The sequence below is a fragment of the Saccopteryx leptura genome, chromosome 6 (genome assembly GCF_036850995.1).
Source record: "Saccopteryx leptura isolate mSacLep1 chromosome 6, mSacLep1_pri_phased_curated, whole genome shotgun sequence".
Classification (NCBI taxonomy): domain Eukaryota; kingdom Metazoa; phylum Chordata; class Mammalia; order Chiroptera; family Emballonuridae; genus Saccopteryx; species Saccopteryx leptura.
In genome coordinates, this window is record NC_089508.1 from 109,454,693 (window position 1) to 109,477,860 (window position 23,168).

The 23,168-nt window shown below is 36.2% G+C and overlaps 1 protein-coding gene across 1 annotated transcript in view; it reads left to right on the forward strand.

Annotated features, from left to right (window-relative positions):
- The first annotated feature begins 444 nt into the window (after positions 1-444).
- LOC136377150 (tetratricopeptide repeat protein 6-like) overlaps positions 445-23,168 on the forward strand; it is a 58,510-nt gene continuing 35,786 nt past the window's right edge. Inside the window, exons 1-6 of the mRNA XM_066343664.1 lie at positions 445-502; positions 926-1,086; positions 5,110-5,244; positions 10,793-10,906; positions 14,108-14,227; positions 20,426-20,499. Of these exons, the coding sequence (XP_066199761.1) occupies positions 445-502; positions 926-1,086; positions 5,110-5,244; positions 10,793-10,906; positions 14,108-14,227; positions 20,426-20,499 (662 nt within the window). The remainder of the gene's footprint in view (positions 503-925; positions 1,087-5,109; positions 5,245-10,792; positions 10,907-14,107; positions 14,228-20,425; positions 20,500-23,168) is intronic.

A 23,168-nucleotide genomic window follows, 5' to 3' on the forward strand; every position in this document is an offset into this window, starting at 1 on the left:
GTCACACACACACACAAAAAAACACCAAAAAAAAAAAACCCCAAAAGCAAAAACAAACCCCTAAGAGCTGGCTTTGTTTTTAAATTCTTGAACTACATTTTAACAATTTATGTAAATACTTTTCTACTTTTATTTCCCTTGAACTGTTTATCTTTTAGTAATTTCTCAGCAACAGAGCATAACATTTTAAATATAGTGTTTTTCTTTCAGCTTCACATTTCCTTACTGTTTTCTCATCCTATCTCTAAGCTCATTGGTCCATTCAGACTACATAAAGTGTTTATGATTTTCACATTGATTTTATCACACATATGTCAGTATAAATGTATTTAATTGTAAAATTTTCAGTAACTGGTTATAAGACTCTTTGTTGTAGAAAAAGTCTTTTTAACTACTTAGAATTAAAGAGACATTATTTCTTCCAGAGGACAATATCTCCTAAAGATGAAGTGTTATGATCTTGCAAAATTCACTATTTATCAAGTAGCAGAAATGAACAAAGGTAAATATTATTAATGCAATATTATAACCATCTTAACTTAAAGAAAACACCTCTTTAACATTTTTTGTACTATTAGCAGTAGCTATGTATAGATAGCTTGAAGGGTTCACTTGAAAGTCAGTTTGATTTTGAAACCTTGAAGCTTCCATTTATTTTTACATAATCAATTTGTAAAATGCTTCATGGCAGTGGATTTTGTGAGACAGATCATTATAGAAAAATACCAGGTTTACCTTTTATTTATTTATTTTTATTTGTATTGGAAGTCTCATTTATTGATAGTAAATAGATTTTAGTATGTTATTGATTTGTTAATTCATATGAAAAAATAGATCATTGAGTTGCTTGGCTTTCTTAAATTATTGCATATATTTTCAATCCTAGATACTTGGTAAACATATTGATAATAAACTTTCCTCTTAGGCGCCATTGACTTGAGCCCTATACAGCAAGCACTCATTTATTCATTTTGTGAAAATCATGACAAGGCCATTCAGATCTTGGAAGAGATGGCTTTGAATAGACCTGAGGTCACCATGTATGCTCTGTTAGCAAAAGCTTATATGAAGGCCAAGAGAAACAAGGTACAAAGTCTTGAGTAATGTTTACTAAACCTATTAATGGAATTTTGATATTTTGCTTAGAATGACTGCTTACATATCTTTTTACAAAACTAAATTTTATCATTTACTGATTGATTCTTTAGTTAACATTTAGTTTGTTTCCCTTCATCCTTTTTTATTTCCTATTAACTGCAGGCTACTATAAACACTTTTTTCATGTCTTTGATTAACACAGTGGTTCTCCAAGTGTGTGCCAGGGCACAGTGGTGTGCCCTAGAAGATTTCCAGTTGCCCCCTATGGTATTCCAGAGAAATATGTGCCTGTTGAGGACCAAAAAACCAACAGGGTTTTTGGAGTTTAGCTTTTTGGGGGACAGAGGTGTGGGGAATATGCTGTAAGCTGACGGTTTGCCCAACCTCCCACCTCACTTGCCTGATTAGGTTGCAAAAGGCTGTTAAGCTGTGGTGCTGGATTGTTTACACTACCCCCCATGTTCCCTGGAAAGGCTGGAGGCCAGTTTCTTCTATCCTTTGTTTGGTGTGAAGTTAAGATGATATGTATGATAGGAGTTTTCTGCACTCAACACAATTAAGAATAAAAAGAGAGAAATGCTTCAATGTATTGATGAGGAAATGAGAGTTTGCCTTTCAAATATATGCCCAAACATTGAAGAAATTGCTAGGACACATCAGGCTCATGTTTCTCATAAACACAAGAATGAAAAAACTTAACACATTCACGCCAGACCTGTCAAATTTACTAGAGAATGTATCTATCTATCTATCTATCTATCTATCTATCTATCTATCTAAAGAATGTATTTATATATATAAAAAGAATCTTACTGAGAATGTATGTATATACATGTATATATATATAAAAAGATAACATTTTTGTCGTTTTTTATTTTTTAACCCCTCTTTTTTATGAATTCTAAAAAGCATAACTCAGAAAATGTAACATAAAAATATTTTTTAATGTCAGGATAAATTTAATTTTGTTGTATTTATTTTGTTTAATTACCATAAAAGCATGCTTGGACTTTATATTTTTTCTTTAATATTTGACTTAATTATTATAAAATATTTCTCAGAAATTTGTATATAGTGTGCCTACAATTATTTGTAGAATTTTAAATGTGCCCTGACTTCAAAAAGTCTGAGAACCACTGGATTAACATGGGGAGTAGTTTTCCCAGAATTTCTTAAGAGTAGAATTGTGGTATGTAGAGAATGTCAATGCCTATCTTTCAAGAAAATGACACATCGTTACAATAGGATTGGTCAATTTATTCTCCCACCTGCAGTAGGTGAGTGTTGCTGCTTACCTGCATCCTCTACAATAACTGGTAGGGTCAGACTTTATTTTGTCAATTTGTTGGATAAAAACTGATTTCTCTTTGTGGTCTTAATTCACATTTCTTAGTTTGAGCACAGGTTGAACATCTTTTATATGTTTATTAGTCACTAATCAATTTCCTATACACATTTTTTGTCTTGTTTGTATCAATTTTAGACATTTAAAAACTAAATTTTGTTATTAATTATTGGTTGGTTATATGTGTGCCACATATCTTTTTTGCAATTTAGAGCTGTCTTTAATTTTATTTTTGTGGTGCCTTTTGATGAACAGAGGTTATTAATTTTATATGGTTGAATATATCTGTTTTTTATTTTGTTGTCAAAGCTTTAAAAAACTTTAAGAAGTTCTTCCCTACTCCAAGGTCATAAAATATTTTCCCATATTTTCTTGTAAAAGTCTAAAAGTTTTGCTTTTTCCATTGAAGACCTTACTCTACCTTAAATATATATTTTTGAGTGTGAGATGGATAAAATTTCAATTTTTTTCCATATAAACATTCATGTATTTCATTATCACTTATTAACATGTTCTTAATCCAAAGATCTGAAATGTGATGTTTGTCATATTATGTTTTTATGAATGTGTGGATCTGATTTTGAGGTTTATATTTCTTTTTTTTTAAGCAAGAGAGAGAGAAAGAGAGAGAGCAAAAGGGACAGATGGGAGAGACAGGATGGGAGAGAGATGAAAAGTATTAACTCATAGTTGTGGCACCTTAGTTGTTCATTGATTGCTTTCTTATATGTGCCTTGATTGGGGGGGCTTCAGCCAAGCCAGTGACCCCTTGCCCAAGCCAGCTACCTTTAGGATTAAGCCAGAGACCATGGGGTCATGTTTATGATCCCATGCTCAAGCTGGCCACCCCTTGGACTCAAGCCAGTGACCTTTGGACTCAAGCCAATAACCAAAGGTCATGTCTCTGATCCCACATTCCAGCCAGTGATCCCCTGCTCAAGCTGGTGAGCCTACACTCAAGCCGGTGACATTGGGATTTTGAACCTGGGTCCTCAGTGTCCCAGGCCGATGCTCTATCCATTGTGCCACTGCCTGTTCAGGCTGTAATTCTTGATATCTAGTAGAAGAAGTACTCACACCATATTCTCCAGGAAATTTCTGGTTATTCTTCAGCCTTTACTCCTCCATATATAGTTTGAATTCAGCTTGTCAAGATCCATTAAAAATCTCATTGGAATTTTGATTGAATTTTATTGAATTTCAAGGTTACTTTTAGGGAGAATTGACACCTTTATGATATCCAGTTCCTTTTAGGAATGCTCTTATATTTACTTTACCCCCCCCCCCACACACACACACTCGTGTCCTCATTGCCCTGCTAGAAAACTGGCAATGAAAAATTGCCCTGTGATGCACAATTAGTAGTGATTCTTTCCCTTCTACTTTCTAAATATCTTTCCAACCTTCTTCCTTTCCTGATTTCTGTGATGATTCTAGACCAGAACATATTTTTATTTTGCTTGAATTATAGCAACAATGTTTCATTCTTCCAAGCATTTATCTACACAGCAGCCACAGCACTGTTTCCAGAATGTAAATAAATATATTTGACTTGTAAGTCCCCAAGAGCTATCGAGGAGACTTTTCAGAGTAGGGATAGAGAGGTGGGTATCAGCCAGAGGAGGAAGCAGGAGGAAGTGAGGATGTGTTCATTTAAATTTAAATGAAGGGGAAGACTCTGTGGACTCAAGGAGACAGTGAAGGTTGGAGATCCAAAGGAGGAAGGAAATAGGTTGTGGTTAGGCCAGGCAGAAGGAGATGGGGTCACGGGCATAGCTTGAGGAGTCAACTCTGAAAAGGTGAAGAAAGGAAACCATCAAAGACAGGAGAGAAAAAGATGGCAATGGAGGTAGTATATTCCTTCACAAAACGTTAAAACGCAGTGAATTGAGGTGATGATTTTCCTAAGGCAAGGGCATATGCTGAGAGTGGGGATAGAAACATGGATGTTGGGGTGGGCTGTACACATGGAGAAAATACTAATTTACTTAAATGGACACATGGCATGTTCAAGTTAAATCTCATTGTTTCTTTAGCAGTTTAATTAAAACAATGGGCTAAAGAGTCACAAGTATTTGTGTTTCTGTATAGATGCGTATATTGAAGAGGTAATTATGAATAGGCATTTCTATCTGGAAAATTGAATGTTTTTCATTAATGAGTTTCAGCTATCTGACTAAAAAGTTTAAATGGGTGATTTTTTATGTTAGTTTGTTTTCTGGTGTCAATGGGACTCCATTTAGAGCACAGCATGACAAAATAAAGGTTAAGTAAAATGACATTAGATATTATCATTGGAGATTTTTTTACTACCTAAAAGCTGCTCAGTATGCCTTTATCAGGAAAATTATGAGAAAATTGGTCATAAACTAGTCTGTAACTATAAATTTAATTTAAGACTACAGAGAAATAATCTTTAGAAATTAGAAAGTGTAGGTGTAGAAGTCCTCATGTATAAGCCTGCTTAGGGACTGGCTTGCCGGACAGGCACCTGGTGGGGCCGCATGCAGTCAGGGAGGCCTGGGTCCTCTTCTTGCAGAGGTTCAACAGGACCTGTGTGTGGGTAAAGCTGTGTCCTCAGGATTCCTTTTAGTGTTTAAGGCTGTTATGTTAAGTAAATACTAGAAAGAAACCTTCTCAACCCTCTCTCTCTTTTACCATTGTAGGAAGCTGTGAGAAAGTTTAAAAAGGCATTGGATGTCTTTTCTTATTCTGATATAGGACCAAATGCCTTAGAGGCATCCGTGGACTGTCTGTACAACTTGGGTCTTTGTTACATGGATGAAGGCAACTTACAGATGGTATTTTGTGTATTTAAGAGCATGGGTTATTTGTGATTTTAGAAGTTGCTTGTGTTCTATTTCTGAAAGCTACCTATGCAGAGAATAACCAATACAGTAAACCAAAGTTTCTTATAAAACTTACTACACTCAGTATACACTTTGCAAAACCTGCTACATTGTTTTATTTGTCCAAAACATTTTATTTGGTGCTTACTTGTCAACAACACTCTAAAGCATAATGTATGTTCCCTCATCAAAACAATCAATATAATTATAAGAAAGTATTATAGCAAAATAATTTTATCACACTAATATGATTAAGACACATCTTTTAATGATAACTGAACAATTCAAATCAAATTGAAACAGGTTATTTAGACAGCCAGATTCATTCAATACCAGTTGATTTAATTTTTATATTCTTATCTAATATTTGGTTATTTTGCACAATTCTCCATTTCAAAATTGTCAATGATATGATAAATATGTAAAATAATTGATATTTTTCAATGGTTAATGTTAGATATATTAAAACTGTATCTACACACACACACACACACACACACACACACGCACAATATTCCAGTCCTGATAAGTGTGGATTGTATCTGAAACTTGCATCTCTAATCTTGAAAAAGAGTTGCACATGATTAGTTGTCCCATTAGGAAAATCCAATAAATATAAGATTAATTACAAATCTTTTTTATGTTTTTAGCCCTTTTGGTCAACTAGAACAAACCTAGCTTTACTTTACAATGTTGAGAAACCTTTTGGAATACTGTTGTTCTGAAATTTCATAACTATGTAGCTGCTATGAGTTTCTTGTCCCTCACGGAAAACAAATGTACTGGCTTTGATTTCTTTGAAGAAACACAATATGAAGAATAATGATTAAATTACATCTGCAAAAGTATTGTCATCTAACAACATGGATTATGTAGACATTAATCTGGGAGTAAAGAGACCTGTAAATTATAATAATAAACCTGACTTGTTCATAAATATTACTTTTGTTTGCTTTGCTAGGTTCTCTGGGGAAAATGTATTTAAAATGACTATAAAAATGAAAACTTTCAACTATAGTTATATACAGTAATTTCCTAACATTATAAATAAATAAATTCTACTTATTAATTTGCTTTGTAATACTATACTCTTCTAGGCTTTTGATTCTTTTACAAGAGCTGTGAAAACAAATCCTGATTTTGCAGATGGCTTTTATCAACGTGGTCTTTGTAAAGCAAAACTCCACAAGGATAGCTCAATCCTGGATTTTAATCGTGCAATTACCCTCGAGCCAAAACATTATGAGGTACATAAATGAACATTTCCAGTAATTTAGAGTGTGTTACATGTTTGCTAAAACTATTAAATCCCTTATATGTCCTTGTTATTAGCTAGCAATAATTGGTTACTTCTACCTCCATTTCAGACAACTGTTTTGATATTGCAAATATCTGGATTTTCCCTTGAACTAAAAATATTATTTCCAACAGTAATATTATATATGCAAAAGCCTTTTGTAAATTGTGATATATAAATATTGTTAATATTTTTATGTATCTATTAATAATTATAATTTTATATATAGTGGTCCCTCATCTATTACAGGGGTTAAGTTTCAGAACCCCCCATGATAGGCAAAAATTTGTGAAGTATTGACCTTATAATTATTTTACTATTTATATATATTTTCAGGCTGTATAAACCCTCCCCACACTCTTCTAAACCTTTCCCACAGTGTTACTAAATTAACCTTTCCTATACTCTTATAGACACTTCCTATGCTCTTAAACACTTTCTACATGCTTAAACCTACGTAATTTTAACCACATATAAAATTCTATATGGGTACTCACCAGTGAATACTAATATGTATAATTAATACATTTTATATTTTTTATATTGTTTTCAAATTTTAGGCTAGAAAATGCTTATTTTTACCACAACAATAATTAAAATAATAAATATAGAAAAATACCGATATACCGTAAAATCCTGCAATATAGCAAAAAATCTGTAATAGAAAATTAGATATATACAATTTAAAAATCTGTGATACAGTGAGTCTGTGAAAATTGAATTGCAATATGGCGAGGGATGACTGTACTGTTACTAACTTTATTTAGTTCTTGTTTTGCTATTGATATTACACTTTTTACTTACTTTTAAGATACTGTAGAGACAACATGGAATTCAATAAAGGAGGCTTGATTGGCTCCTGAGTTTAAAAGTTCATTAATTTTATATATGGACCAAATAGAAGATGTTTCGAGGGCAACACTATTAATTTTCTTAGCTATATTATGATAGTGAAACTGGAAGAATGACTTCCATGTCTGGCTGCCTGCCATGACTAAAAGTCAGTAATCATAGGACAGGTGCTGGTGCAACAGAAAGGTTTATTCAAGTGCCGGCCACCTGAGGAGATGGGACTCCTGTCCTCAATACCTGATTCCCTCTCTTGGTGCAGGCAGGGGCTTTTATAAGGAGGGAGAAGGAGTGGGAATAAGCTAAACTAAAACAAAGGAATCAAAAGGAGGGGTTAGGAGTTCTTTATTGAAGGGAGGACTAGTGCAAGCTAGCTGGAGTGTTCAGATAACAGATTGAAGGAAACACCTCTCTCAGAGCTGCCTATCTGAAGGTCGGAATCCATTTTGTTGGTTGTCACAGGAACTGAAACTAGCAAGTAATTTATAAATTAGGGTTTTTGTTCCCTATAACAGGTTTCCACACATTCCCCTAGTCAGGCTATCCTCATGGCCTTGAGCAAGAACCAGAACTTCAAGCCTAAGCATGGTGGGTGGGAGACTGGAAGGAGTCCCAGGTGTAGCTCCTGCTCATGCTTATTCTTAACTGTTGGTGCTTCTTCTCAACCTTTGATGCCCATCAGCTAGAGGAGAACAGGCCTTTTAACTATAGCAAGAACTTGGCCAGAGATGAAAGCACAGGATTGATTACCTACTATTGATTTGTTACAGAATCCATAACTGTCACCACTAAACCAGTAACATTAAATCATGGTTATAAGAGCAACAAACTGGACTTAACATTTTACAGACATTCTTTTGTAATACTTTGTTAGAATGTTCTTGTTTAGCTCTATTTTATAGCTACTCACTAAGATCAGTGAATCAGTAATAGAGCATCTTTATTCCGAAGTTACATGTGTGTGATTGTACAGGAGAATGTTGTCTTCCCAGGGGATGCATACTGGAGACTTGGGGTGAATGGTATGATATCTACAACTTATTTTTAAATGATTCAGGAAGAAAATCGAAAAATAAATATTGCAAATATGTTAATAGTATTAAACCCAGATGATAAGCATATGGATGTTCTTTGTACTTGTCGATATTCTATATGTTTGACTTTTTTTCTAATAATAGAGTAGAAAAAGGCTACATTTTATACTATCTTTGGGTGGCATAGATTGGTCTAAACTTCCATCTATTTTGGTAAAATTGATGCTTGTTCTAACGCCCATTCCTGCTTTCCTCCTTTCTTCTCTGAAAAGGCATATTTAAGCCGCGTAGCCTTCTATGGGTTGAAAGGTAGATACTGCAAAGCAATTTTGAACTGTAATGAGGCCATCAAAATTTATCCTCAGAGTGTGCGAGCTTACATCTACAGAGGCGTTCTGAAATACTACAACAAGGTAAGGAGATTTCCTGTCTTTTTTATGAAAATTTCAGAGTGAGTGGGTGCTCGGAGGCTAGTAGGGACTCACTTCCTTTGTCCTCTGTGAGAGAAGAAGCACTGTGGTATTAAGGGCAGAGCTACATAGAACACCTCATGGGTTCACAGTACATCAAAAGAGTTACAAAATAGTCTTTTTTTTGACATTTACATTTTAAATAACACTTATTATTTAAAAAGTTGTATGTATTCATTCCAGCACTCAGGTGGGACATAAAACAGACTGATGGACATAGATAAAAGTGCATTGGTGGACCTGGCAGGTTGCCTCAGCAATAAAGCATTGGCCTGGTTTGTGGAAGTCCCAGGTTCAATTCCTGGTCAGGGCACACAGAAGCAACCGTCTGCTTCTCCACCCTTCTCCCCTCCCCTCTCTCTCTCTCTTTATCTCTCTTTTCATCTCCCAAAGCCATGGCTCGAATAGTTTGAGCAAATTGGCCCTGGGTGCTGAGGATGGCTCCATGGCCTTGCCTCAGGCACTAAAAAAAAAAATAGCTTGGTTGCCGAGTAACAGAGCAGCAGCTCCAGATGGGCAGAACATCAGCCCCAGAAGGGTGTTTCTGCGTGGATCCTAGTTGGAGTGCATGCGGGAGTGTCTCTCTCACTTAAAGAAACAAATGAACAAACAAAAGGTGAAGTGGTTACTGGGGGAAGAAGATATGAGGGAGGGGGTGAGGGAGGGGGAGGGTGTAAAGAGGGACAAATATAAGGTGATGAAAAATGATTTGACTTTGGGTGATGAGTATACAACATAATCAACAGTTCAAATGCTATAGAAATGTTTACCTGAAACCTATTGTACTCTTATTGATCAATGTCACCCTGTTAAAGTTAATTTTCTAAATAAAATTTAAAAATTAATAAAAGAAGAATTTGGAAAATACCAAGAGAGACTAAAAAAGACTGAAATCACCTATTATCTCATCATCAATTGAAAACTCCTGAGAGCATTTTGGTATATTTGCATTGTCCTTTTTTCTAATAGTATAGGATATATATTTTTCTTAAATTGGGATTATGGTACTTAAACACTTTGTCTTGTGCCCTGCTTCTCACACTTAACCTTTGAAGATCCTGTTTTTAATGACTGAATAATATCCCATCACAGTTTATTTTTTACCATTTGATCATTGGAAATTTGGGTTTAAATAAATGTTTTTACTGTTTTATTACTTTAAACAATGCATTATACACACTGAGAACACAGTCGTTTTTTAAGTATCTAGTTGGTTCCTGAGGGGGAGTTCCTGGGTCACAAGGTGTGTGTAGCAGCATTGGTATCTGATACTTCATGGAATACTTGATTTTCTTCCTACTTTTCCCTTCTCACCTTCTTTGTAGCTATTTCATGTGAAATATTTTGCAAATAATACATTCAAGCAAATGTAAGACCTTGTATTATGCGTTAATTCCATGAAAATTACTATCTATAGGAATGGATGATCTAAGGTATGAGAGATGCATCAAAGAGGAAGCAGAAGGGATCGTGGGTAGAAAACAGGACAGCCCTGTGAGATGACAGGACCAGTGACAGAGCAAGCCAGCCCTGGTGACTTTGCTGGAGGATATGGCTGGATTTTTTTTTTTTTTATCAATAAGAAACATGATTTTCTCCTTGCTGTATATCAACATTAGCAATAAGATAATCATCTCAATAAAGTTCTTTATATATTTAATTTTACTTGCAAGTTAATTATAATTTACAAAGGGATTTTCTTAATTAACTCTGTGAAAGATTAGTGTGTCTTAATATCACAGATGTTACAGAGTGTTCCAAAAACTCTGATAGACTCAAGAATTTATTTCACAATCAAATTTCTATCCATTATGACTAACCCTTCTCACGTAATTATTTTTTCTTTGTAGACTTATAAGCTAGCGATTACAGATTTAACTATAGCTATCAACATGGACAAAAGCAGTTTTATAGCATTTTATAACAGAGCACTGTGTTACACCAAGATAAGCGAACTTCAAATGGTAAGATGTAGTTAACAAAATGTTAAAGCATTTGTAAACACATTTAAAGTATATGTAAAGTATTTTTTTTTACGTTGTAATTTTGAAAAATAATTTGTGTGGAAATACACCATACACACACCCACACGCGCGCGTGCGTGCGCACACATATACACACACAAAACTTGAGGCTAAAGAACCGTTTTAAATTATATTTAATTTCTTTGTTGGTGTTGACCAAATTTTCTTATACAATCTCAGCAATGTCAAATAAAAAATTGATTTTACAATGCTTAAATATGTATTTAAAGGCATATATAAAGTAAAATATATTATATGATTTTCAGTAGAGTAAATCATTCTCAGAGTAAATTCTCAGAGTAATGATACAGTATGTGCAGAATTTTTAAGCAGTGATCGTTAGCAATATTGTTGCTTCAAAATCTCCATCACCTAGAACAGTTTGTTGAGGTATTTTTGGTACAGTGCTCAAAGCATGGATGCAGTTGGGAGTTTTGGGTGATGGTTACCAGCCCCAGGGACCAGTGACCAGTGTGACCAGTATTGCTTGTGCTTTGTGCAGGCCTAGTTGACGACTGAAATGAAACTTTTTCTCTGTCCTCTCCAGCTTCTACCTGTGCAAGCCCCTTCTTTCTATTTTCTAACCTTACCCCTCTTTTCTGTCTGTGTCTGGTCCTTTTGCTGTCCGAGCCTCACTGTGAGCAGCTGGCCCTGGTCTCCTTAGCGTCTCCCATCCTCTTCTCTCTCCGTCCCCCCTGTCTGTTTCCGTTCACATCCATAGACAATAAGGTTTTCCTTTAAAAGACCACATCCACGTTCCTGCTGTTCTGGGTGGGCATGCTCCCCCACTCTCCTTGAAACATGGGCAGTTAAATCTGTTAAAAACATTTAGAGATTTTGAAATTTATTTGCTGTGGAAAGGAAGTTGAGCAACATTGTTTGTAAATTCCTGGTAACTAGAGGATCAAGTTTCTTCTAGAAATGTTTACAAATGAACAACTAATTTTTTAACAAAGGAGTTAAGATTCTAGGACTAATTAAGGGATCATTTATCAGGTGTCTTTGGTGACTCCCTCCCCACCCCCACTCCTGCCTTTTCTGGGTAACTGAAGCCACAGACAATGGACTGCATGGGGGTAGGGAACTCCCATTTTTGTTTTCTCCTCTATGTAACAGTGCCCAGTGCTCTATGATTAAGGAAAACGAAACTCTACCTAAATACAGACCTAACCAGTAGAATAAATCATGTTAGCTGTTTTAGAGCTGCCATGTACCCAACCCATTTCATCCACTCACTCATTTTACAGATGGGGAAAAGGAAGTGGGGAGAGGTTAGAAACACATCCAAGTCACACAGGGCGTGAAGACGTGTCCTGGTGTTCTCAGGTTTGTTTGCTTCTGGTGAGCAGTCTTCAGGCTGCCTTGTGAAAACATTTGGGCTTCAGCATGTGAACCGGATGTCATTTAACAGTGTCACCTCCTCCCTTTCTGTCTACTTCCACCTGTTTTTCAGCATTCCTGCCGACACTATATTGAGATTACCCAAGTGTTTTTCTGTAGAAAATGCACTTAGACATTTTCCCAAGATACTGTTTCATAAAAAGTAAGAAAAGGTGAATTCTGGTTCCTATCACCTTATATTAATAAGAAGAGTAACAGTTACCACTTACTTGGGGCTTACTGTGTGGTAGGCACTGGCTAAATGCTTTACCAATAAATATATCATCAAAATGGATTTTTTGCAACGATATTGCAGGTGAGGAAATTGAAGCCTAGTGTAGAGTAACTTATCCAATACTCAAAAACTAGTAATAATAGCAGAGGCATGATATGAAACCTGCTCATTAACCTTCATGAATCTCATTTTATAGCCTTTGTTTCTGCTTGTGTCACATATTCAGCTGCTTAGTGGATCTTGCATCATCTTATAGGTTTTACATTCTGTGATTCTATGAAAGGAAAAGTGCTAACATTCTAGTTTTCTTTTTCATAAATATTATGAATTGTTTTACAATTCTGGCAATGTTCATCAATAATTTGCTACAGTGTACTTGTAGGATCTTTAACTGTACAATTCTTTTAGACACTTGAGTGTGTAATTATGGAACACTAGAGAACCACTGAGCAAATATAGTAAAATACTATTCACTTGCATTTTAAGTTAGCACATGCTATAGGCATTTAAAATTTAGCCCTTTTCTGTTGAAATTACATGGCTCTTTTGGACAATATCTTCAGTAAAAAAATGAGTTAAAAGATTCAGTTCTAACTCAAATTTGGGATGTTTCTGGTATATGGTACAGAGTAGATGACCAGTAAAACTTTGTTTATTCAATGAGTGAAAAAAAAGATAAAAGTAATGGAGAAAGTGTCTCTGAGTTTATTTATTCTCAACTAAGATTAATGTCTTAAAAAAAAGAAACCTAGTAAATCTATCAAAATATTTTAAAGTAATTTTCCAATAAGTGTTTATTTGTTAATTTTATTAAAACTTATTTTCATTGATTCATGATTTATTCTCTCAACAAAAATTTATTGATTGCCTATTATGTACAGGTATGGTGCTAGTTACTAGCTTTACAGCGGTGAAAAAATGGATAAACTCTGCCTCCATAGAACGTAGGTTTCCATGAGGAAAATGATAAATACTAAAAAGAAATTAAATTGCAAAATGTAATACCCTACTTTCATGTCAGTAGCCCCTTGGGGGAACTACTGAGTGAAGGAAGCTTGTTGTGTGCCCCCTTCCAGCCCAGAGATAATAAAAATGCTTAGGATGCATCACATATAATATGTGAGGTGCAAGCACAGTCAGCACCACTTATTAAAGAGTAGCAGTATTCAAATATTTAGGTAAGGGGATCTTTTAAATTCAATAACTGATTATTCTGGGACATCATTGTAAGTCAAGTTAAATACTAACTATGGGGTCCTAGTTTGGGCATAAACACATTTTTCCTTGGCCAATGTAATAAGGCTCTAAAAAGTTGAATCTGCCTGACCTGTGGTGATGCAATGGATAAAGCCATTGACCTGGAACACTGAGGTTTGAAACCCTGGGCTTGCCTGGTCAGTGCACATATGGGAGTTGATGCTTCCTGCTCCTCCCCTTTCTCTCTCTCTCTCCTCTCTAAAGTGAATAAAGTCTTAAAAATATATGGAAAGTTGAATCTAAGTTGTAAATGATTATTTTATTTTTAGGCATTAACAGATTATGGAATTGTGCTTCTTCTTGATGCTGGAGAAACCGTGACATTAAACACCTTCATTAATCGTGGACTCATCTATTTGGAACTAGGGCAGCACAGTTGCGCATTAGAGGTAAAACTACCCAATTGTTTGTGAAAATGAACACACTTGTTTGTACATGCTTACTTCTGAAAACAGTGAACAAGTTTTTCTTAATGCCAAATGGCAATGTTAATGAACAATAACTCAAATTTAACAAAAATTATATTGAAATACTTTGAATGACTAATAGAATTTTTTGGGAAAAAATGTGTATTTTTACTTTGTTTTGGTTACAGGCAAATAGCCAATATATAAAAAAGAAAAATGTTTCCGGTTTGATGAAGTATCAGGACTATCATTTTCCCCCAAGGAAGTACCTTGACTAACACAAAATTCATTTTGCAAATAAAATTATTTATGTATTATTTATTTTGCTACTTGGTACTAGCTTTTTCTTATTTACAATTGTCCTCATTACACACTGAAAATATATCAAAATAAATTTGCTTGATGTGTATAGAATGAAAAATAGCTGCTCAAAATAGGCTCTGAGAGTAGTGGGAATAGGCACTCAGAATGGGGATAGAAGATAACAGCTGTACTAGATCAAAAAGAAACAGATGGTTAAAAAATATGTTTTTAATAGAACAATTAAAATTCATCATTCTCAGTTTTAATCTTATCTATTTTAAATTAACTTTGGAATCAGGATTAAGAGATACAAGACAAATAGCAACTTGAAGGTTGCCATGCAACAGTGGTAGTTTTGCTTCTTTGTTTCTGAGGAACCACAACAGAACATGATATGGTAGAATGTTTCCTACTTTGGGTTTGTATTATTTTTCTCCATCTGGAGTCATCCTTTGGGATTCTGCCCCATAGAATTATATATTATTAAGAAAATGTCTGAGAAACCTTATTCTAAGTAATTTATATTATTAAGAAATGTAATTCCAAAAATCAAACTCCTTTAAGTTTTGTTTTTTAGCTATACCATTCAGAATTTCCACAGGGAGAGGGAGTTGAAGAACTTCCTTGTTTGGAGAAGGCAAGAAAGTTATGGGACTCTGGGCTGGGTGACAGTGTTGGGAGTGAGGAAGTGAGGAAAATGAGGATCAGGAACAAAAGACCTCACCTGTTGGGGAGTTAAATGCAGCGCCTATGTTATCTACACAGTAAATATGATATTAATTTAGTATTTACCATCAACATACTAAGTTTTCAACAGAGCTGCACATTTTATAATTGTAACTTACAGATGAAGAAGCCAACTTTCAAAAGAGGTTGAATTAGTCTTTAAATACTTTTTTAAATTTATTGAATTTCAGAGAGAGAGGAAGGGAGACAGACAGACAGAGAGAAACATTGGTTTGTTGTTCTACTTATCTATGCCGTCATTGGTGGATTCTTGCATGTGACCCGACCAGAGATCAACCTTGTGACCTTGGCATATTGGAATGATGCTCCAACCAACTGAGCTAACTGCCAAGGCCAAGGTTGAATAGTCTTTTAACCAAAAAGTTCTGGGGCAAGATCTGATTTCAGAGAACCACTGAGCAAATATAGTAAAATACTTTTACTATAGTAAATATAGTAAAATCCCAGATTCAAAATCCTATGTTCTTTCAGACAAGGCAGGTATTGCATTGGCTTTGAAGATATGGAGATATATAAGATTGATTTCCAGTTCTTAAGTTGCTCATGGACTACTTGCAATCATTCTTGAGCCTTCTCTTTCTTCACACCCTATAGCTGTCTCATAAGCAAGTTCAGTCAGCTCTACCATCAAAACTTATTTTCAGTTCAGTCATTTCTCGCTTTTGCCACAGAGGAGTCCTTTTTCTCCTGGACTACTGCAGGAGCATCCCACTGGCTTCACCACCATTGCTCTGGTCCCTCCCTCTACATGCTGCTCTCCAAACAGCAGCCAGACAGACCTCTTAGGAACATAAAGCTGATCAATGGATTCCTCTTTTCAGAACCTGCCGATGGCTTTCCCTCATATTGAAAATAAAATCTGAACTCTTGACTGTGGTCAACCAAGAACCTTCACGATCCAACTGCTGCTTAGTGATTTGATTTCATTGTCAAACGTTCTACTTTTCTGAACTCAGGTCATTCTACTCTGGCATTTGCTATTCTTTGGAAATGCCAGGCCTCTTCCTGCCTCAGGGTCCTCACACAAGCTGTTCTCTATGCACGGAGCACCTTCCTACTGATCGGTGCATGGCTCATGTCCTTCTTTCATATTCGGTTTCTGCTCAGATGTAACCTCTTCAGTCATAAGAGGTAGATTAATTAAAATGGAGTATTAAATTAAAATAATAAAAAATAAGTCTAGACAAGGAAAACAAAGAAAAAAACCTAAATCCAACCATGTTAGGGGTTACATTTAATTGAAATGGTAAAAATATACCAATTAAGTTAATGAACGTCAAATTGGAATTTTTAAAGTCCCATTATATTCTGGCTATAAAAATCACACTTTAAATACATTGATATAGATAAGTAAGGTAAAAGGCTAGAAAAATATGCCCTGCAAACACTAATTAAAAGCCAACAAAAAGGAATTTTTCTTTAAGTAAAAAATTAATTTGAAAAATTAAAGTAGAAAAATGAGGAAGAACCAATGAAGAAATATAAGAACTAGATAAAGAACCAGGAGAAAACAGTCTGAAAAGCTCCCCAGGGAAAATTTTAGTGAGAACTGTTGATTAACCGAGAGGTCAAGTAGGATGAGTGCTGAAAACATATTAGTTAATTGATAGTCGTATGACTTTCACAGGCACGCCTTGATCAGGAAGTAGAGTGTGGCATTTAGACTGGCATTGTTTAGGAAGTTAATGGTTAAGCTTGTTAGATTGAGAACATCTGTTTATCTCTTTATCTTCCTGCAAACCTACCAGGAAGACAGTAAAGAAATAAAAAAGATAGAATTCCAAAGGGTTAAAGCTAGTGGAGGAGAGATGTTCAGACACCTAAAACTACCCTTTTATATTTTAACGCCTTCAACTTAAATATAAATGGTAGCGAAAGGTCCTATACTTGAGGGAGGTAAAATAGAGACTAACAAATCATTATCGGGATAGGGATGGTGGGAGAAGGGGAGGTGTGTGGACTGATGGGCTAAGATCGCTTAATTCTTTTCTATGTGGAAAGTTAAACATGATATAATTCTCATGTTTGAAATTTGAAGGTAAGTAGCAAAAGAAATAAAAGCAAGATGTAAAAGAAAGATTGACTTTAGGGAGTAGGACTCAGGGGTAAGGAGAGGCGGAGCAGGGACCCCTGCAAGCATTGTACTTTTATTACTCTTACTAGAGCCTATAAACATTGTACATGGGTCGCCTTGATCAGAATAAAAGTAAATAAATAAAAAGTTTCCTTAGGTGCAGTTTACAAATGACAAAATAAAATTGGTCTTAATTAAACAACACCAGTAATAGGAAGTTGATGGAATTGAGGGATTTGGAGACAGGGGGTGCTAACAACACTTTTTAAGCAGATTGATAGTGACCAGAACTAGAAAGACAGGGCCCTGTGTAGTTTGCCCGCATGGAGGCCGGAGGGAAGACATGCTATGTCAGGGCGGTGAAACGGCTTAAAGATACAGAAGTGAGCAGGAATACGATGGAGCAAGTCCAGAGGCAAAGGGAAGGAACGAGGTTAAGAGCAAACTCCCTGACACAGTTAGAAACACAATTTGGGTGAAAGTCCTTAGGAGTAAACTCATCGGTGGAGGGAATTTGCTTTATTTATTTTGGTTTTTTTTTTGGTTTTGTTTTATATATATATATACATATATATATATATATGTATATATATATATGTATATATATATATATACATATATATATATATATATATTTGTATTTTTCTGAAGTTGGAAACGGGGAGGCAGACAGACTTCCGCATGAGCCCGACCAGGATCCACCGGCATGCCCACCAGTGGGCGATGCTCTGCCCATCTGGGGCATTGCTCTGCTGCAACCAGAGCCATTCTAGCGACTGAGGCAGAGGCCAAAGAGCCATCCTCAGCGCTTGGGCCAACTTTGCTCCAATGGAGCCTCGGCTGCGGGAGGTGAAGAGAGAGACAGAGAGGAAGGAGAGGGGGAGGGGTGGAGAAGCAGATGGGCACTTCTCCTGTGTGCCCTGGCCGAATTGAACCCGGGACTCCTGCACGCCAGGCCGATGCTCTACCACTGAGCCAACCGGCCAGGTCAATGGAATTTGCTTTATTTAAGATTGGCCATTTGTGGCTTGTTATTTATGATCCTCATATTAGAGAAAAATTAATGCAGAAGAGAAAAATCGTTTAAAAACTGTTCATTTTATTCTAAATAATACTAATATGTAGTCATTACTTCTATTGTTGATAATTATGTATATAGAGTCAGGTTGACTTTTGTAAGTTTTATCTGATTACACAATTAAACTTGGTATTCTCAGTTTATTAAGTTCTTGGTTACTCCTCACAACTCCAAAGTAAACAGAAATGTTTGTATCAAATCTCAATTTCACTTGTAAGTATGCCTCCACTTTAACAAAAACAGTCCTTTTAGGGGAGTTATGTGGTAATAAACTTGATTAGACAATAGATTTCTTATTTTCTTCCAGTAGTTCTATTTAGTATCAAAATGTGCTTCAGGAAACTAAGTGGGGATTCCACACCCACACTGATCACTGACTGAAGCCTTCCGTCCTGCAATAGGATGCCAGCAGCTCTGCTTGACTACTACTCCGTCTGCCACGCCCAGTATTTGTAGAAAACTCATTCCATCCCCACAGACAGCCAGATCCCCCCTCTGCAATAGCCAGGGATGGTTTGTAGAGGGGGAGGGAGAGAAGGAAAATGGAGAGCGAGAGAGAGAGGAGAGGGAGACTATGGGTTATGGCTAGTTTCTCTCCTTCCTACAGGGTGGTCCCCAGAACTCCACCACTTGCCCTTTGAGGCTGACCATGCGGGTGTCCCAGCCTCTAGGAAAGGAGTCTGGGAGGATTCCCTTACGCCACTCCAGAGGAGGTTACAGTACTCTGCAACCACTTTTTAGTTACATCACAGGAGGCTACAACCAAAACTGCCCGGGAAGATTACTGCCAAAGCAGTACTTTGGGGAAAAGCAGAATTGTTGCAGTTTACATATTTTAATTAGGAGATATTTATTTAAATATTATATAAATTTCAAGTTAATGATGTTCTTATTTTGCTTCAGTTCGTAAATATTTTTGTAGGGCTTTGAAAAGCTTATGCACCTTGGACATTGTGCCTCTGATGCCTAATTGAGGACTATGTTTAGGGACACAGAGGGAAGATATGTTGCAGACTTTCAACACTCTTAAAATGACCTCTTTCCCAGGGCCATCAATGTCCATGCTAACATTTTTATTTTTTGGTGAGAGGAGGGGAGATAGTGAGGTAGACTCCCGCATGCACCCTGACTGGGATCCACCTGGCAATGCATCTGGGGCCAATGCTCCAGTACTGAGCTATTTTTAGCACCTGGGGCTGATGCACTCCAGTAGAGCTATCCTCAGCACCCAGGGCCATACTTGAACCAATTAAGCCACTGGCTGTGGGAGAGGAAGAAGAAGAGAAGGGGGGAGAAGAAAAGGGCTAGAAGCAGGTGGTCACTTTTTCTGTGTGCCCTGACCAGGAATCAAACTTGGGATATATATATGCCTAGTCAGTGCTCTATCCACTGAGCCACAGCCCAGGGTCCAGCTAACTTCCCTAACTCAAAATCTTTGGGATTTTTTTATTGCTCCCTCTAAGAAGCTGCTAGGGTCCCTAGACAAAACGATACACTTCTCCCCAGAAGTGTGAATTCCAAAGGTATGAATAGCCTTAGCTAAACCACAAAAAAATGCCCAGTTATGCACTAATTTGAGCCTGGGTATGTGTTTACCCTGTAATGCCACAAGTTCTCTATAGGTGAACTTCCATTTCTATCTAAATGGGCAAGTCTCTGGTGGTGTGCACTGGGAAAATAACCAACAACAAATAGAATGCAAATGAAATACCTCATTCCATATAGCAGGGCAAAACCATAGGAAGAGTGGAGACCAGGAGCACAATATGCTAAGTGAGTGTTCAGTTATGGGTTTCCTCTGCTCCATCCAGTCTCGCTAGATATGATACTAAAATGAAAAAAAAGAAGTTCTAAGATAGATGTCTGTTTTAATGCTTACGTTAAGTATATTCATGGTAGAACCAAAGTTAGAAGGAGGTTTCAGAAGGTACAAAAGATAATGATGCAAAATTAATAAAAATTTATAAAACTGTTTCAGGATTTTAAACAAGCTGCGGTGATGAGCAAGACTAATGTGAGCCTTTGTCAGGCAACGGCCATGTGCTATCACAGGTACGGAATGCGATTTACGCTGACGGGAAAGCAAGTGGCACTGTTTAATAACTAGAAAAATGGAAGAAAGAGAAGAAAATGTGGAAGTGAGAGAGTACGAAAATGGGGAGAGACAAAGAAACCCTGTCTAGAAGTAGGAGCACACCTATTTGTGTCATTAGCAGCCTTTTACCATCTAATGACATATTTTAATCAAGTCCACAAGTAAATACCTGCATCATGGCATTGGGGTGCCCCTATGATTCAGGACCTGGGTGATATACAGAACAAATCAGACACAGCTTAAAAAGGCTAAGAATAAAATCAAGCAATAAATTTTGTTTCTAAAATGAAACTTTTATTAATTAATACATTTATTTTTAATTGAATTTTATTAGAGTGAGACTGATGAACATAATTACCCAGGTTTCAGAAGCTCACTTCTAGAATACATTTTAAAAAACCTGTTTTCTATAAGATTTTAAAAAGTTAAATATTTTCAAAAATATTTTGCATTTAGAAAACAATTTTAAATCTAAAACCAATTAAAACAATACCAGTAAATATCTACCAAATACAATAAAATCTACAAAAACATATTACTTAAAAGATTATTAACCTGTTTCTGGGATTACTGCAAGAATAAGTTGTTATTGAAGAGGAGAAGAGAGCAGTTACATAAGGATAAAATACAGAAGTTTAAAATTTGTTCTGAGATAAGATTACATGATTTTTTTTTTTTTGAAAGAGAGACAGGAAGGGAGATGAGAAACATCAACTCATAGTTGTATCACTTTTGTTGTTTATTGATTGCTTCTCATATGTGCCTTGACCAGGGGCTCCAGCAGACCTCTTGCTCAATCCAGCGACCTTGGGCTTCAAGCCAGCCACCTTTGAGCTCAAGCCAATGACCATGGGATCATGTCAGTGAACCCATGCTTAAGCTGATGCCCCCACACTCAATCTGGTGAACCCAGGTTCAAAGCTGGTGACCTTGGGGTTTCCAACCTGGGACTTCAGTTTCCAGGTTGATGCTCTATCCACTGTGCCACCACCAGTCAAGCAAATATTATATAGATTTTGCTAGCTATAATATACATTTGACATCTAATCTACATACAGTGGTAGCTTGAGATACAAACAGACCAACATATGAATTTTTAAGATACGAGCTGCGACTCAGCCCATATTTTTGTTCGAGATTCGAGTGAAATTCTGAGATATGAGTTTTGATTCGGGAAGCTGCGGCTTGTTGGCATGTTGGCGCATGCATCCAGTATTGGCAGTTTGATATACAAGTTAACTGACTGACGAGCTCAGTTACAGAACGAATTAAATTCATATCTCAAAGTACCACTGTATATATTTGACATCTGAAAATTAATTTCTGGTCATTTTGCTTTTAAAAGTATAGAGATTCAGCATGTGAGGATTTTAATGTGGGATAAATGTGTTTGGTTAAGTAATGGTTTACAGCAGGGGTCCCCAATCTATGGCCTGCAGGCTGCATGCAGCCCTCTGAGGCCATTTATCCAGCCCCCGCCACACTTCCAGAAGGGGCACCTCTTTCATTGGTGGTCAGTGAGAGGAGCACATGGAGTACTGTACGTGGCAGCGCTGCAAAGCACGGCATTTCTCACGTACAGTACTACTTCCGGTGATGCGGGACGTTCGCATCATGGCTCTGGAAGTGCATCATATCACTTGTTACGGCTAGCAGTGACAAATATGAAACTGGACATTGACCATCTCATTAGCCAAAAGCAGGCCCATAGTTTCCATTGAAATACTGGTCAGTTTGTTGATTTAAATTTACTTGTTCTTTATTTTAAATATTGTATTTGTTCCCGTTTTGTTTTTTTACTTTAAAATAAGATATGTGCAGTGTGCATAGGGATTTGTTCATAGCTTTATTTATAGTCTGGCCCTCCAACGGTCTGAGAGACATGTAACTGGCACTCTGTGTAAAGTTTGGGGACCCCTGGTTTACAGCATTATGATTTAAGAGCAAAATAATAACAATTAATTGGAGGGGGAAATTAGGATAGTTCATAAACTATAAGATTAGGCTGTATGAATATCCAATTTTGAATTATTTGAAAAATTAACATTCTTTTTTTTCCCTTTTAGGATATAGCACAGCTACATTTCTCTATGAGAGTTAGATTTTGTATTTTATGAACATAGTAATATAACTGAAACTTGTCAAGCTCTCTTTGAGTTTAAAGGCCTAAACCGGGACCTTTATTTTATATAAACAGCAAAACATAGTCACACCAGTGTCTATTTTAATTTAGCAAACTTCATACAATCCATCTCTTGAAGTAATTGTCATTCTTTAAAAGCCATAAAATAATGATGACTGATGTGTTTGTTTTGGTAGATGAGCACAGAACAAAAATGTCTGAGGTCATTGCATTTTCTCAAAATTAAAAACAGACTTCAAAATTTCTCTCAACCTCAATCCTATATTTAACAACTATTAGAGTCAGTCAGTTTCTCTGTGTGTCAGTTTCCAATCTCTTTCATGAAATGTAATCACTGGGTATACTATATGGCACAGCCTTCTTAAGCTGATTCTACTTTGCAATTCCAAATAACCAGCTTTCATCAGTCGACGAGAATCTCTATTGTCCTTTAATAAAAGTAGAATTTAAACCAACAGTAAATCCCTCCTAACTCATAGTCCC